Source organism: Ursus americanus, chromosome 13 (assembly GCF_024610735.1).
Source record: "Ursus americanus isolate L20-20 chromosome 13, mUrsAme1.1.p, whole genome shotgun sequence".
Taxonomy (NCBI): Eukaryota; Metazoa; Chordata; class Mammalia; order Carnivora; family Ursidae; genus Ursus; species Ursus americanus.
In genome coordinates, this window is record NC_142139.1 from 58,938,690 (window position 1) to 58,954,717 (window position 16,028).

The 16,028-nt window shown below is 39.3% G+C and overlaps 1 protein-coding gene across 1 annotated transcript in view; it reads left to right on the forward strand.

Annotated features, from left to right (window-relative positions):
- Positions 1-16,028, forward strand: part of GALNTL6 (polypeptide N-acetylgalactosaminyltransferase like 6) — a 1,133,074-nt gene that overhangs the window by 1,035,222 nt on the left and 81,824 nt on the right. The window contains exon 9 of the mRNA XM_045799383.2: positions 8,985-9,092. Within this exon, the coding sequence (XP_045655339.1) occupies positions 8,985-9,092 (108 nt within the window). The remainder of the gene's footprint in view (positions 1-8,984; positions 9,093-16,028) is intronic.

The following is a 16,028-nucleotide window of genomic DNA, read 5'->3' on the forward strand; positions in this document are numbered from 1 at the left end:
CAAAATGTGATCACTGCACCTTCAAAGCGATGATCTGACCAAGGTATCCTCTGAAGGAAGCCCTGCTATCCCTGCCCAGACCCCTTAAAAGCTCATTAAGTGCAAGACAGCCTGGGGACAATCTTTTTTTATACTGACATAACAGAGCATTTCTTACTTTGAAAAAAATCCTAAACAGATGGTTTAAGAAATGAGAGCTTTTCCCCTGAGACTAGAAACTACGATGTCCTCATTAAAGACTGTAGGTACATTTTCCAATCTCTGCTTTTATTGTATTCTGATCAACAAATATGAAACGGGGGTCAGGAAAGGTCAAAAAAACTTGTTCTTTTTTTCTCCTGATCTCAAAGAATAATCCCAGCACCCAAGTTTCTAAGAATAAAGCAAAGCAATGGTATGTATGGGTGTATCTCCCTTAGATTAAGTCAAACCAAGGTGCAATTTTTATTCTATCTAGCCCAGAAGAATAGTTTGACGACAGACATGGCCCTTTTCAATAGCTATGCACCAAAGCTTTTTAGGTTAACAATTAATATCTTAATTTCTAAATAGATGGTAAAGTGATTGATTATCTATTCTCAAGAAGTTCTTCAGACTTAGAGCACCTAAGACATACCATACAATTAGAAAGTTACTTTCCAGTCCCAGAAACATAATTACTTATTTATACATAATGTGTTGTATTATAACCCAGATATAAATGCAAATAAATTCAGGATAGCTTATTATCTTGAAATTTGTATTTGAATATACTAGAGATCACAAATTTTATTTTTAATGGCAGCTAAATGGTGGTTATCATTAATAACTCAGTTGTCTGGAGTTAACCTCGCTTTATATCAATAAACCAACAGCTTATTTATTTATTTATTTATTTATTTATTTATTTATTTTTTAAAGATTTTATTTATTTATTCGACAGAGAGAGACAGCCAGCGAGAGAGGGAACACAAGCAGGGGGAGTGGGAGAGGAAGAAGCAGGCTCATAGCGGAGGAGCCTGATGTGGGGCTCGATCCCAGAACACCGGGATCACGCCCTAAGCCAAAGGCAGACGATTAACCGCTGTGCCACCCAGGCGCCCCAAACAGCTTATTTATTTATTCGATAAATACTTAGGGAACACCAACTATGCGTCAGGCATTGTCCTAGGTGCTCAATAAAAGGCACAGACTTTTGTCATCGTTGGGGAGAGAGACAGACAAGTAGTAACATAGTAAGTCCATGAGGTAAGTGAGAAAGTGGTTAAGGGCTGAGTGAGTGAGAAAGTGGTAAGGGCTGTGGGGACAGGAGGGGAGAGTGATGAGGACTCGGAGTGCAAGATGAGAGGGTGTTTGGGGCAAGAGGATTTGGAGCTAAGACTTGGAAGAGATGAGGGACTCAGCCATGCCGAGATCTGGAAGACAATTTCAGACAGAGGGAACAGCCAGTACAAATGCCCTAAGGTGGGAGGGTATCTGGAATATTGGAGGAAGAGAAAAGAAGCCAAAATGGCTTGAGCAGAAAGAAGAGTAGGAAATAAGATCAGAAAGATGCAGATTTTAGAGTCAATAAACAATACAAATTTTTTTGAGAATTTAGATCACCATTTCCATACAGCGTGTTATGTTTCGTCTTATATCTGATAATAATATTCCCTTACTATCCTCTGACAATCAATTTCTTACTGAAACTAATTTCATATTTCATATGACCAGTATAATTGTATGATTCCATTTAATTTAACATTCTCAATGTCTAAATTCCAGTTTGTAGCTGATATTGAAAAGTGATTTTTAAAAAATGAGGCAAGCTTTCAATTATTCAGTCAATTTGAACTACATTATGAAAAAAAATGCTCTGTGGTCATTCATGAGTAAAATAACATTGCTTTAAAATATTTATGTTGTCAAAGAAAGACACAGTATTTGTAGATTTAAAACATTTCTCCAAGAATTAAATACTTAAGCATGACAATGCCATAGTTTTGGTCTGTTTTTTAAGAAACCATCTCATGATACGACCAGGAAATGTCTTTTAAAAATGTAAGCCACATCTTTCAGAACAGATAAAGAATTGGATAAAGACCACAACAGCTGCACTTTCCTAAGGAACCATGTTGTCCCACTGTCACCTAAACACATTTCTCTAGCGTGTTGGGATATGCATGCTTGTACTGAAATGGACATTGTTATTGGAAGAGTGAACAAAATAAAGAAGTGTTTGGTGATGTCCATAGTATAGAAGCAGAAAAACTCTAGAGACAAGTGACTTGGTGTACTTATGGCGAAAAGCAAGTTGGCCCTGAGGTTGTAAGAAGCAATGCTAAATTGGAAAGGCTTTAGGACTCCTGCATAAATAAAAGTATAAGTAAAATTGAAATAGAGGTGATCATACTCAACTATTCAATAAGTATTTATTATTTACTTTTCAAATTATTTAAAAAGATTTTATTTTTTTATTGGAGAGAGAGAATGAGAGAAAGAGATGGAGAGAACAAGTGGGAGGAGGGGCAGAGGGAGAAGCAGACTCCTTGCAGAGCAGGGAGCCCGATGCGGGACTAGATCCCAGGACCTGGGGATCATGACTTGAGCTGAAGGCAGATGCTTAACCGACGGAGCCACCCAGGCGCCCCTAATATTTATTATTTATTATGTGCTTAGCCCTTCACTAGTAGCTGGAGATATGGTGAGCAAAATTGTCACGGACTTTTAGTCTAGTGAGGGGAGACAAACACTAAGCAGATCATTATATAACACATAAATTCGTAACTATAGTTACTGTCTCTACTTGAAAGAAACTGTTCAGAACTTGGAATTGACACATTATGGCCCCAGCATGGGGAACAATGCCATACAGTAAATGCTCATTACATATTTGTTTACTTACTCAGTTACTGAATTATGGGAAAGAGAATTGCAGAACGGAAAGAGCATAAAACAGGAGTCTTAACCAAATCTAGGGGTTCAATTGTGATGGTGAAGCTGAAAGCTGGAAGACAAATATGAAATAGGCAGAGGCTAGGATGGAAGGGAAGGGGAGAATTCCTTCAGAGACAAAGATTTATGGCAGCAAGGAGGGAAACTCAGTGCTTCCTAAGGAATTAAAAATAGCCCAGACAGAGTATGTGTGTGTGAGGTGGGAGCTGTGCTGGTGGTGGGTGAAGTAGGGACAGGAGAGAGTGACTGACAGACACAGAAGCAAGGGCCAGATAAGGCCTTGGAGACTTTATGGAGAAGTTGTGACCTGACCCTAACGGCAGTAGCAAACACTGAAGGATTCTAAATGAAGGTGTGATATATTCAGATTTATATTTCTGAGTGGTCATTGTAGCATAGGGAGAAATGAATTTTAGAATTCTATAGTTTCTCTAACACTGAATCTAGCATAAAAGAAAATCTGAATAGAAGTTTCCTGAACTTGACTAGAAAAAAAATTTCTGATGGCAAGAATTTTAAGAATAGGAGTAGACTATCAATAGAAGACATGAATTTTGGGGGCGCCTGGGTGGCACAGCGGTTAAGCGTCTGCCTTCAGCTCAGGGCGTGATCCCGGTGTTGTGGGATCGAGCCCCACATTAGGCTCCTCTGCTATGAGCCTGCTTCTTCCTCTCCCACTCCCCCTGCTTGTGTTCCCTCTCTCGCTGGCTGTCTCTATCTCTGTCGAATAAACAAATAAAAAATATTAAAAAAAAAAAAAAGAAGACATGAATTTTGATTCACTGGAGATGGTGGTAGGCAGAATTCTAAGATGACCCTCTTCCTTTGTTTATTCCACAATTAGGTTACATTACAGGGCAAAGGAGATTTGGCAAATGTGATTAAGGTTACTAATCAGTTCACTTTAAAATAGAAGTATGGTCCTGGTGGGTTTAACCTTTTCACATGAGCCTTTTATTTTGTTTTTAAGATTTTATTTATTTATTTAAGAGACAGCAGGAGCAGGGAGGAGAGGGAGAAGCAGGCTCCATGTGAGCAGGGAGCCCAATGTGGGGCTCGATTCCAGGACCCTGGGATCATGACCGGAGCTGAAGGCAGACACTTAATGGACTGAGCCACCCAGGTGTCCCATCACATAAGCCTTTTAAAAGCACAGCATTTTCTCCAGCTGGTAGAACAAGAAGTCAGAGAGATTTAAAGTCTAAAGACTATTCTACGTAAGGGAGATCAATCCATCGATGAGATGGAGGGTTCACGGGGCAAGGAACAGCAATCCCTGGTCATCCACCAACAAGAAAATGGGGGTCCCAGTCCTACAACTGCAAGGAACTGAGTTCTGCCAATGCCAGTTGCCAGGTTCCAATGCCAATGCCAGTTCTAATGCCAGTGGTGGCAATGCTACCAATGCCAATGCCAGGCTCTAAATGAGCCTGGAAGCAGATTCTTCCCGAGAGGCTCCAGATAAGAGCTCAGCCCAGCAGCCACTTAGAATTACAGTCTTGTGAAATCTGCCTTTTTCCGGGCAGAGAACCCAATGGAGCCCACTTGGACTTCTGACCCACAGAACCTCGAGTTCATAATAAATGAGTGCCGTTTTCAGCCATTACACTTGTGATAATTCGTTACACACCAAGAGAAAACTGATGCGGATATTTTTAAAAACTGTATTATGGTGACCCTCTGAAAAGAATTAATTAGAATTTCATTTCTGTGTTTCTAATAGGTTATGTTGACTTATCTTAGAAAGGAAAGTAATGTTAATGTATTTAACTTTCTATTGTGGCAATTCTCACTTAGGCAAAATCTCTCATAAGATGTATATAGTCAATTTCTGCCTACTGTCTAAGTATTCTAGAAGACCACATGAACCAAAAAAAAAAAAAAGATTAAAGCCTGAGAATGTAAGGAATTGTCCAGGCCTTGTCCCTACATCTTACCCTCATTTGTCACCATCCCCTAGTCCTGCAGGAGAGACGAATGAGTGTAGTACGGCCACCTTTTTTCATGAGAAATAAATGCCTGTGCCAACAAATCAGTACCTCCCAGATAAGATGATAATATAAGAAGGCTTTTTGTCAGGGTGCCTCGGTGGCACAGTCAGTTAAACATCAGACTCTTGGTTTTGGCTCAGGTCATGATCTCAGGGTCGTGAGATCGAGCCCACACCCCCCTACACATTGGGCTCCCTGCTCAGTGGGATAACTGCTAGAGATTCTCTCCCTCTCCCTCTACCCCTCCCACTCAGTCTCTCTCTCTAAAATAAATAAATTTTTAAAGAAAAAAAAAAGGAAGTCTTCTTTGCCTTGACACTTGCTTATTTTTGACCAATAAAAGCTGACATTCGATTATAAACAGGACTATCTACATTCTCTGCCCTCCCATTGCCCACCGCTTCATCTGTCATATATTACTTCCAAATTTTACGCTTTAAAATGCTGAAATAATCAAAGGAAATAATCTCTCAAATAACTACATTCACTATATTTAATTTAAAATGTCAGAGGAGACGGGGGGGAAAGAAAAGGTTATTAGAGTGGACCAACTCCTATTAAAAAATCCCCAAATCCTGGTAACAACATCAGCTGTCTTTGCCAGGAATTTATTTAACACAGGCTCACTGCAGTAACTTCACAAGCCAAATAGCATACAGGATAATATCTCTTAACGAGTAAATAAAGAAATAGCACACTCCAAATCAATGACAGATTAACCACATTATTGTTCTAGGCAAGGGGAGATGAAAGCAATAAAGTCCTAATTTCATTGAGGTGTACCTTTATGGGAGACATGGCTTAGCCAACCTTGGGCTGACATCCAGCGGGCGGTGCAAAAGTAAAAGTCCCCTGTTACTAGAGCTCATTGCTGGGGAACGAGGGTGCCAGTGTTGATGGACAAGAAGATCTTCCAGGAGCTGCTGCAGGGTTTTCGCCACTGCTGGTAAAAGAGTCAGCTTTACTGTGGCAGGAGCTAACTGCCCCCAAGGTCTTAGGAGAGCTATTTTTAGATGAGTGAACAATTGCCTTGCCTCAACCAAACTCTCAGTCCTCACAAATTCTCGATATTTATAGTCAAAAGGCTGTCTTGCCATAGTTGCTTCTTCCTATACTTTTATTCACAAGGCCCCAGTGGGGCCCCTCGGCAGCTGAACTCCTGAGCTCTTCTCAGTGAGAACAGATGAGATGATGACATCCTGACACCATTTACTGCATTCCTATATCAAAACAAATTTATCTCTAAAGCAATCTTGCTTTGTCTTTGTCATAAACAAGTGGACTAAAACAACTTCATTTAAGTCATAAACAGGGGATCTGAAATCGTATCAGACCAATACAAGACAGGTCCCAAGGTGACACTGTAGGACGAGTATGCGCAATGGGAGATATTATGGTGTCCAGTTTTGGATACTATTATGTCCCACATGTATTATCCTAGAATGACTGAGTTTCAGCATTTGAAAAGACTTTCTAACTTATAAAATGGCAGCCAACAAACTATGGCCCTTTGCCTGTTTTATTGAAATATAGCTAGCTGTGCTAGAGTTGATTTTGCAAGAGAAACCATATGACCTGAAAAGCCCCAAGTATTTACTATGACATCTACAGACAAGGTTTGCGGGTCTATAGATAGTATATTGATTAAACGTACGGGCACTAGTGTTAGACTACTAGGATTCAAATTTCCATTCTGCAGGTGGTCAGTTAATATGGTTTTGGGCAAGTTACATAGTCTGGACTGCCACTTCCCCACCTATATAATTGGGGGGAAAAGTAAAATCTGTCATTGAGTTCTGAGCGTTAAATGAAAAAGGGCACAGTACACACTCATAAATGACAGCTCTTATTATTAAAATTACCTTAAAATATCAGCTAGGTCAGCTGTCCACTCAAAGTTACATTCTTGTCTCCAAAGTGTCACGTACTACAGATTTCAACACAATTAGTGATGTAAGAAACCCATATTATCTTTAATCATTCTATCAGAAAGTTTTTCCACTGAGTTGAAATCTGTCTTTTTATAGCTCTATCCTATTAATCCGATCTCCTTGACGTTCTACAGAACATCTCTTCCAAATACTAGGATCTTCAAATATTTGAAAAGGGTTTCTCTGGATCTTATCAAGATTTCATAACTCCAGTTCTTTTTTCTACTTCTCCTAAAACACAGTTTGCATCCCTTTCTCACTTTGGTAATTCTTTTTAGAAGGGAGCATATAGTATTTACCCAGAAATTAGCATAAGACTTCAGACAGATAGATTCAGACCCTTACTCCTCACATTCTCCATATCATGCTGGTAATGTGTATTTTATGCTACCCAGTCTTTTTCCACCCCATCCTGTTCTGGAAGGGTTGGCATTTTTAGATACAAAGACTTTATGTTTACCCTTTTTATGTTTAATCTAATATAGCTCTCTCAAGATCTTTCCAGATGCTGTTATTATTGTTTAGAATATTCACTGCCCATACCAGCTTCATATCATTTATGCAGAATTCTGATGTCTTGATTCAAAAGATCAATAAATATCCCATTAAGTTGAAATTGATACCATGAGTAGTCCTGAACTCATTCAGAGCAACTGAGTATTGTTTTAGTAATCGAATTGCCTTCCCCTTGGAGTTCTATCACTCTAATCTCTATTTATTTACTGGTCTCACTTGGGATGTCATTTCTCATAGTGGAAGAAGTTGAAAGCAAATGTAAGTTAAGACATAAGTTTCTTTCTTTTCTTTCTTTCTTTCTTTCTTTCTTTCTTTCTTTCTTTCTTTCTTTCTTTCTTTCTTTCTTTCTTTCTTTCTTTCTTTTCTTTCAATATTACACTTTAAAACAAGCTGTATATCTGTATTAGTCAGGGTTCTCCAGAGAAACAACCAACAACATATGTATATATTAAGTGAGAGAGATTTGTTTTCACATGGCCGAGGAGGCTTGGTAAGTCCAAAATCTGCAGAGAAGGCTGGCAGACTGAAGACCCAGGGAAGAGGAGCAGTTCAAGTCCATGGGCAATCAGCTGGCAGAATTCCTTCTTGCTAGGGGGAAGTCAGTCTTTGTTCCAGTAATGTCTTCAACTGATTGCATGGGGTCCACCCACATTACAGAGGATGTAATGCTTTACCTAAAGCCCAATTTAAATATTAACCGCATCCAAAAAAACACCTCCATAGAAACATCCAGAATAATGTTTGACCAAATATCTGGGCACTGCAGTGCCGCCAAGTGATATATAAACTAACCTTTATAGTATCTAACTCTTTTTAAACTTTCTCTTGAAATGACAATAACTAAAAATCTAGTATATAGGAAGCCTGGATTTTGTTTCCATAGTTTTTCCTTTGACGGCTAAGTACTCTGTTATATAAAATCATGATTAAGCATGTGTCTAAGTGGTAAGTCATGATTACAAAATAAGCAATTCATTTTTGTTACCATATACAAGTACAACATTTTAACACATACCTTGAGTTTAATATTTCCTGAGTCCACATCAATAACCAAATATTTTCTGTACCTAAGAAAAGATCAAGGGTAGGAGAAATTAGAAAGCAACAATGATTTTTAAGGTGAGCTCTATTGGAAGTTTCAGAATCTAGATGTCACTTCAAGTATGGATATGTCTGCATTCCTTAATTCATTCACCTATTTTTAAAATTCCATTTTTTATATTTTAAAATTTTGAATTTTGACATTTAAATTCCAATGCTATTTCTTCAAATGATTTCACGAGATTATCAAAACAAATAACAATATAAATAAGAAGCCGTCTAAGCATTAAATGTCAGTGCCAAGCAATATTTGTGAACAAATTTTACTAGAATAAAAAAATGCCAACGTGCTGTCCATGGAAATTAGACTTTACTGAACTAGTATTTTGGTTCTATACTGTTATGAATCTAGGTTTTGGAAATGTGAGGGTTTTTTCTTGGTTAACCTTTTACGATAAATAGAAATTTTTAATTTAGAGACCTCGAGTGATTCTAAGATTTTTTTATGAATCTTACTAATGATTCCTCTTTTTTTAAGTCTGAAGTGTACAGTTCTCTTTCGTTATACTTTTAAATTTCCTTTCTTTAGGTTTGGATGTGTGGAGGAGAAATGTTTGATGTCCCATGTTCTAGAGTTGGTCATATCTACAGGAAGTACGTCCCTTATAAAGTTCCATCCGGGACCAGCCTGGCAAGAGTGAGTAATGGGATCAGAATAAGTTGGGCTTGATATGGCTTCCTGTAGGCAGACTAAGCAGCCTTGTACATGGTATGATTTGTGACGCAGATGGAGAGACACAGTCTGATAGAAACAATTGACCAAAATAAAAACTCCACCACTTGCCATTCCATTTGACAGGCTTTAGTATATAAACCATTTCTGTGTTCCATTCCTTAGGAAAGTATTAACTACTACTGCTAATTCTTGTTTTTAGTTGTTTCAAAGCACTTTCACATACATCATATTTAATCTTTACTTATACCTTCTGAGATTGATATTCTTATCCTTATTTTGTAGATGAAACCTAGGCCTTAGCAAGGTGGCTTGTTCATGCTCAAATGAAAGATAAATAGCAGAGGAGGGGTTTAAGCCCAGGTCTTCAGAATGGATGTCCAGTACTCCCCCTGGTTCCCTTCTGCTATGGAGTATAACAGAATACATAAAAAGTAAGGTGGAGAAAGGGTATATACAAGATGGGGAGAAGCGGTTGTCCAGATCCTGCCTTCTCATTTGCATCTAGGGCCAGCGCTGCCTAAAATTTTACCCCATCCTCAAAACCCCAAATTTGGCCAGTTGCAAGATGTTTTTTCAGATACTGTTTCGAATAAAACCTTTCTCATAGGCTAAAAGAAACAATGCTTTCTTCTGCATTTTAGAACATTTTCATACATCTTTGGGAGAAAGTCACGATACCTTCTTGAAATACTCCTGACGATGTCTGTGTTTTCCATGTGACTGTCTCTGGAGCTGGGTTAGTTGTATTCACCACAGTATGTACCCGCCACTGCAGAGGTGCAAAATCTAGGGGGGAAAAGGTGGTTTTGCCACATCCCTTCACACAGCGTTCCCCTAGGAATCTAGTCTTGAATTATTCAGTTTGGTTCTTTTACTAGTAAGGCTGCAATATATAACTATTTGAGTCTTTTATATTAAGCTCACAGGCTTCTTTAAAATATAAACTAGTTCATCGGGTTTCATTAGAATATCAATCCCACAAAGGCAGAGTGTTTCTCTGTTTTATTTGCTACTGCCTTCCCAACACCTAGAACAAGGCAGTCAACACATATTTGTTGCAAGGATTAATTAATCAGGAAAAACTAAGACTAGAAAATGCTACCGGTTTGTCTTACTAAAACTTGACCATTTCAGGGAAGTATAAAAAAAAATTTCTAGTGAGTTTGAGCTAAAAGGATTCTTTCTTATTTCCCTTTCTGAGATTGTCAACACTGTCCATTCCTTAAGCCACCTCCATAATCTTTTTTATAACAGTTTGAGTTAATAGTCATGAAGTTAGTTCACATACACCTTGAAGGGAAATGGTCATATAATTATGTCCTCTTCAAAAGATTAATAACATACTCTATTGAGTAGCTGTAAAAATATGCTTTGAAAAAAATCAGAAAATCATAAAGCAATTAAAGAGCTGCATCTTGCACAAGGACATATGATTTAATTTTGTCATAAGACTTAACACATAGGAATCTCCAAGCTCATTCAGGAAAACAACAAGAATTCACTGGAAGGTCCAGTTTCGAGCACCTAAAACAAATCAGCCATGTGGATATCATAAATCACAGCAAGTTAAACTACCCCAAAGATAATGATGTTGTCATTTGTGCCTTTCACCCACTCAAACACGCCCAGTTTGTGCCCCACTCTGAATCATCCATTTGCCAAATGGATGGAGGGTGTGCTTGGTTTAGTGTCAAAATTAGTGCGTACAAACTGGAAGGGAAAGTTGTGCTGGTCCAGAGGGTGTATTTTCAAAAAAATAAAACTGTTCTTATATTTTCAAGAAAGAAATTAAGTACTTTTTCAAGGACTGTCAAATATAGGAAAAGTAGGCTGGCACATAAAATTCCCAGCAAAAAGTGTGTGTTCATTCAAATGAAACAAAAAAGTCCATAATTCTGAATTTTAATCTTTTCCACTTAAATTTTACTTGAAGGCTCATTTTTAGTTTTTCTCTAAACTGCTAGGGCAAACAGAAAGTCATAAATATTGAAGCTCTACTGTCAGTCTGAGGAATGTTTTATGATGTTTTAAATAGAAAAAATATATTAAAATGAACAACAATTCTGATTTTTGTGCGAGAGGCTCAACTACCTGCTACCATCTACATCATTACTAAATCATCAGAAATGATGAGAGACTTTAAAGGTGCTTCGGAGGCAGGGCCATGTCTGTTCAATAGGTAGTTAATCTCTCCAGCCTCATTGGGAAATGTAGAAGGTGGAGATTTTTAGCTCCAAAGGTTTGTTTTCATATTTTACAAAGCTCACTTAACTTTTCAAAAACGTGCACCTTTTATTTATGTGCCTATGTAAAATGAGGATTCCAGCCAACTTCCAAACACACACACACACGCACACACACAGCACACACACAATTGTGTGAATAGCCTGCAGTCCTCTAAACAGCACACCAATGTGTATTGCAGAAACAAATTCAAATAATTAGTACCTTCTGTTTACCTAGCATTACAGTCTGGCTGCAAGAGACAAGATAGCCATATATGAAACCATCAAAGGATAATACAGGACGACAAGTAATTATTCAGATGTATTGTAAAGATATGTACAGGTAGAGGGAGGGGGGGGGAAGGGGTGCCATAGCTGTTGAAAGAGGACCTTCAAGGATACCTCAATTAAATGAACAAATTTAACAGAATAGTGGTTCCCAAACTCAGGACCAGTGACCCAGAGCCAGTTCCTGGACCAGTTTTCACCCAGCCTCAGGAAACTGAGAAAAATAAGAATCACAAAGCTACGTATACTCAATTTAATAATATCTTTTTATGCCGCAATTGGAGACTTTTTTCTTTTTTATGACAGAATACAAGATAGATTTTTATTAATGCCCTTATTTGGCAAAAAGAAAAATCAGCATCCCTCTGTCTGTTCCCAGAAAATGCAAAAATCCAGGATATAGTTACCTTCAATTCCCCTTCATCTGGGAATCAGAGTATTCATTCATCATGAATAAAATTAGATATTTTGCTGAGTCAGTTCCTGGTCCAATGTTTGTACACTGGGCATTGTTGTGGTATCTTTTCACCAGGAACAAACTGCCGGTCCCTGAGGGAAGGGATGCTAGGCCCTATTGTTGTAGGGAGACTAGACAGTCCCCAGGGCTGTAGTGACAGTTGTCCCTTCCTGGAGATGACACTGTCCTCATCACAGAAGAGTGAGCAGCTCCCCAGCTAAAGGCCCACCGAGCCTCCGCACAGCGGAAGTGGCTGAGTGGCAGGAGGGTGGAAGACTCCAAGGAGACCCTTCATCCTGACTGGTCGTGAGGTGAACCACGCACTCTGCTGAAGGAGCAGCCATATTGGCACCTCCCAGACTTCTCTGTGAAGGCTAATGTGTTTGGGGATAGTCAAAGCCATTGGACCTGAGAGCAGTGACTCTGTGAGCAGGACATGACAGAGGGGCAGAGCCGTCACCCCATGGATAAACTCACTAGCTGACTGGAGCACAAGGGTAGTCCCACGGATGCAACTTTACCCAAAGGAGTTTCCCCAGGAGGATCCCAAGCCAGTGGAGGGCAGCCCTGCAGACTGGAGGGGGAGAGGGAGGTGGCTATTCTGGAGGCTCACAGAGCTGTCCTCCCTTGCTCCAAAGGAGCATGGGACACAAAATTGGAAGCGACCCTCACTTTAAGTTTGCAAGGGATGTGACAGAATGCAAATCAGGGGATTATAGACTTCTGTGGTTTGCCACTGACGTAGTAGTAATAGTATTTTCTTTCCTAAAATTTCACCTTGCATTTTATGGCAACCATCATCCAAGTTGCAAAATAAAACTATAAAACAAAAGAAGTCAAACCCCATAAGAATCCGATTGCACAGGATGGCCTATAGAACTTCAAAATGTAACTCACATTAGAAGGGATAAGGTTAAATGTCAAGTGAATAGAGCTGGGATGGTGAATTGAGACCTGTCTGCCCAACTCTTAACCCTCCTACCATACTGCCCCTCATAGGGAGGCTTGGAATAAACAGGGGCAGCTGGAGAAAAACGGCAGGGGCTCCAGCCTGAGCTCCTACCTGTAGGAAGGAGCAAGCACAGACAGTGAGAAAGGATTGTGTTGTTTGGGACCTATGGAGCTAAAACAGGAATGTACATTGGAGACAGAGCTGGAGGACCCCACGTGCAGAGCAGGGTGTATTTTTCTTATAGTTTGTGGGGAGATACTCATAGTTTTTGAATAGGAAATGCCAGGATAAAAATAGAAAGGGTAAAAACAGGTCAACCAGCAAGTAAATATTCAGTGGGAGAAAGAGTAAGGAAAAGAACATTTCGAATGTAAGAAGCATTTGTAAAGAAAATTTCCTAAAAGGTTTTTATTGATTTGCCACACTGTGCAGTGACAGAGAGGTCAAATATGGCTACAAGGTTTTCATCATGGCTTCTAAGAAAAAATCATCAGTACCAAAATGGGTATGTGAGAAAGGGGAAGGGGGAAAAATGCTCAGATTTGTCCTAGATAAGGAGGGTGGGACAAGACTGCCTTACATGAGTTCAGGGAGAGCCAGAACTCTGGAGACTTGTAGAGACTTCCCATCTAGGATTCTGAGGACCCACAAAAATCAGATTTTCTATATCAATAAATGTTCATTTCTGAAAAAAAAAAAAGTATTTATCATGCCAGGCACTGTGCTAGACCCTGGAAGTATCATGATGGACAAGATAAACATAAACTTTAACTTCTTTTTATTTTTAAGATTTTATGTGTTTATTTGAGGGAGGGAGAGAAAGTGAGCGTGCGTGCACATGCTGAGCAGGGAGCCTGATATGGGGCTCGATCCCAAGACCCTGGGATCTTGACCTGAGCCGAAGGCAGACACTTAATCAACTGAGCCACCCAGGCACCTCAAACTTTAACTTCTCATAACTAATGGTCCTGTTTGTGACAATCAGGTGGTATCCACACAGTCCAGCAATCTATACATAACAATCCGAACACCATGAGGGTGAGCAAAGGGTTAAATAAACATAACTAAACTCGCTATGGAATGAGATCTGTAATGTATATACTTACTTATAAACTAGTTTGTAAAGATTATGTTATCGTTGTGATTATGACTTTACGGAAGAGGAAGTATATCTCATATATCACATCTAGCATTATTTAGCACATAACGATATATGTTCTATATTAATAGATAATGTTTAATGATCCTGTAGGCTACACTGTGATCTACATCCAAGTTACAAATGTTTTTCACTTCATGTATTTACTTTGGGTTTCTCGGCAGAATGCAATGAGCTTTGAAGTTGTCCTATGGTTATTATACTTCATGGGCATGAAGGTTAAACCTGAGGTCTGAGGGAGGATGGTGGTTTTTGCCTCTGTTGGCTATGAAGTGACCTCTTAACCTATTGCCCAAGTTGTCATTCTTCCAGTGTCATATCCCTGGTGACATCCAGTTCTGCTGACTCCATAGATCATCTCAGACTGTTGACATTGGTCCGGGTGGAGAGAAGTACAGAGGAGGAGGAGCAGGGGAGGAGTGTTTCAGTGTCAAAGCCAGACCACCCCAAGTCAATTAGTGAGTGCCCCCTCATCATTCTCCCTGGTGTCGGCTCTCCCTGTCTGAAGCAGCTTAAACAGAAGAACACAAGATCTGACGTGTGCAGCCCTCCCTCGTTTGTGTCAGAGAAATACAGCAGTTGAGGAAAAGCTTTAGCAAGACCAAAAATGACTACTTTGATATCGGAAAATAAAATCACCAACAAGGCTACAAAGTATGGTGATGAATGGGAAATCTGCTCCCACAAATTGACCTTTCTCCCCGATGATGGTAAATCAGTTTACCCTCATAAAACTGCCCAGCAAATAGGAGCTGTAGCATGACAACCTTAGCCATCAACAGCAGCCAGCACGTCTTTCTGTTGCTCTTAAAACTATAGAGTTCAGGTGCATTATCTGAAACTATCATTGAGTTCAGGGACACGGCGGCCTACCACGGGCTTTCTCCCAAAAAGCAGGAAAATGATGAATTCTTCCCAAAAGACTCAGCCTGCATAAATGGCTAGGACTTCTGTGCAGAAGCAATTCCTCTGAAAACAATAACTATCTCTAATTCTTCCTTACAATATAACAAAAAAGGCAATAAGGCTGTCTGATACTTAGGGCCAGAAATAAAGATGATTCACATACTGCAATCATGTGTTTGCTTCTCTCCCTTCTTGGCCACATTTTAGAATATAATATCCTCTCTTTAGATGGGGCCTTTTATTTAAGAAATCCAAACATCTTCCATAAATAATATTTCCTTATTCTTCATGAGAGTCTCCCTAAAGAAAACAACCATAAGTTTATTACGTGCTGATAATGTTTCAATAAATCATTAAGATAGGATGAATCCACTGCATGTTATGAGGATAAGGGTCATCTCTAGAGCCTCAACAGAGGCTCAGGCTGGAGAAATTTTTCAATAAATATTTTTCGATTGCCTACCATTGAGATGCATAGAGCATGCTATATGTCCTAAGCCAATAGCATTGGGCCATCCCTTTGTAATGGAATGTCACACCACCCAAGGACATCGCCCCACGCTGGAGATTAGTGTCTGACACACAACACTAGTAGAACACTCATACTCACCTTTAGTGATGGCCCTTTTTTGAACACTGGACATTTTATGCTTGTTTTGCCTAAAAGGAAAACAAGGCAAAGTAAAACTACTCTGTCTGCCAAGGACCTAGAGAGAGGAGTTGGGAAAACAGGAAACAAAAACTTATGTCCCAGTGCTTGACCCTCCCTTGTTCCCTTAACTCCTAAACCAGTGGCATCAGAATATTTTTAAGTATTCACATATGTTTTTGTCTGTTTAAGAAATAACAACAGAATCACACATTGTCGTTAACATTTTTAAACAATATGGAGGTAAAACATGGAATTTGC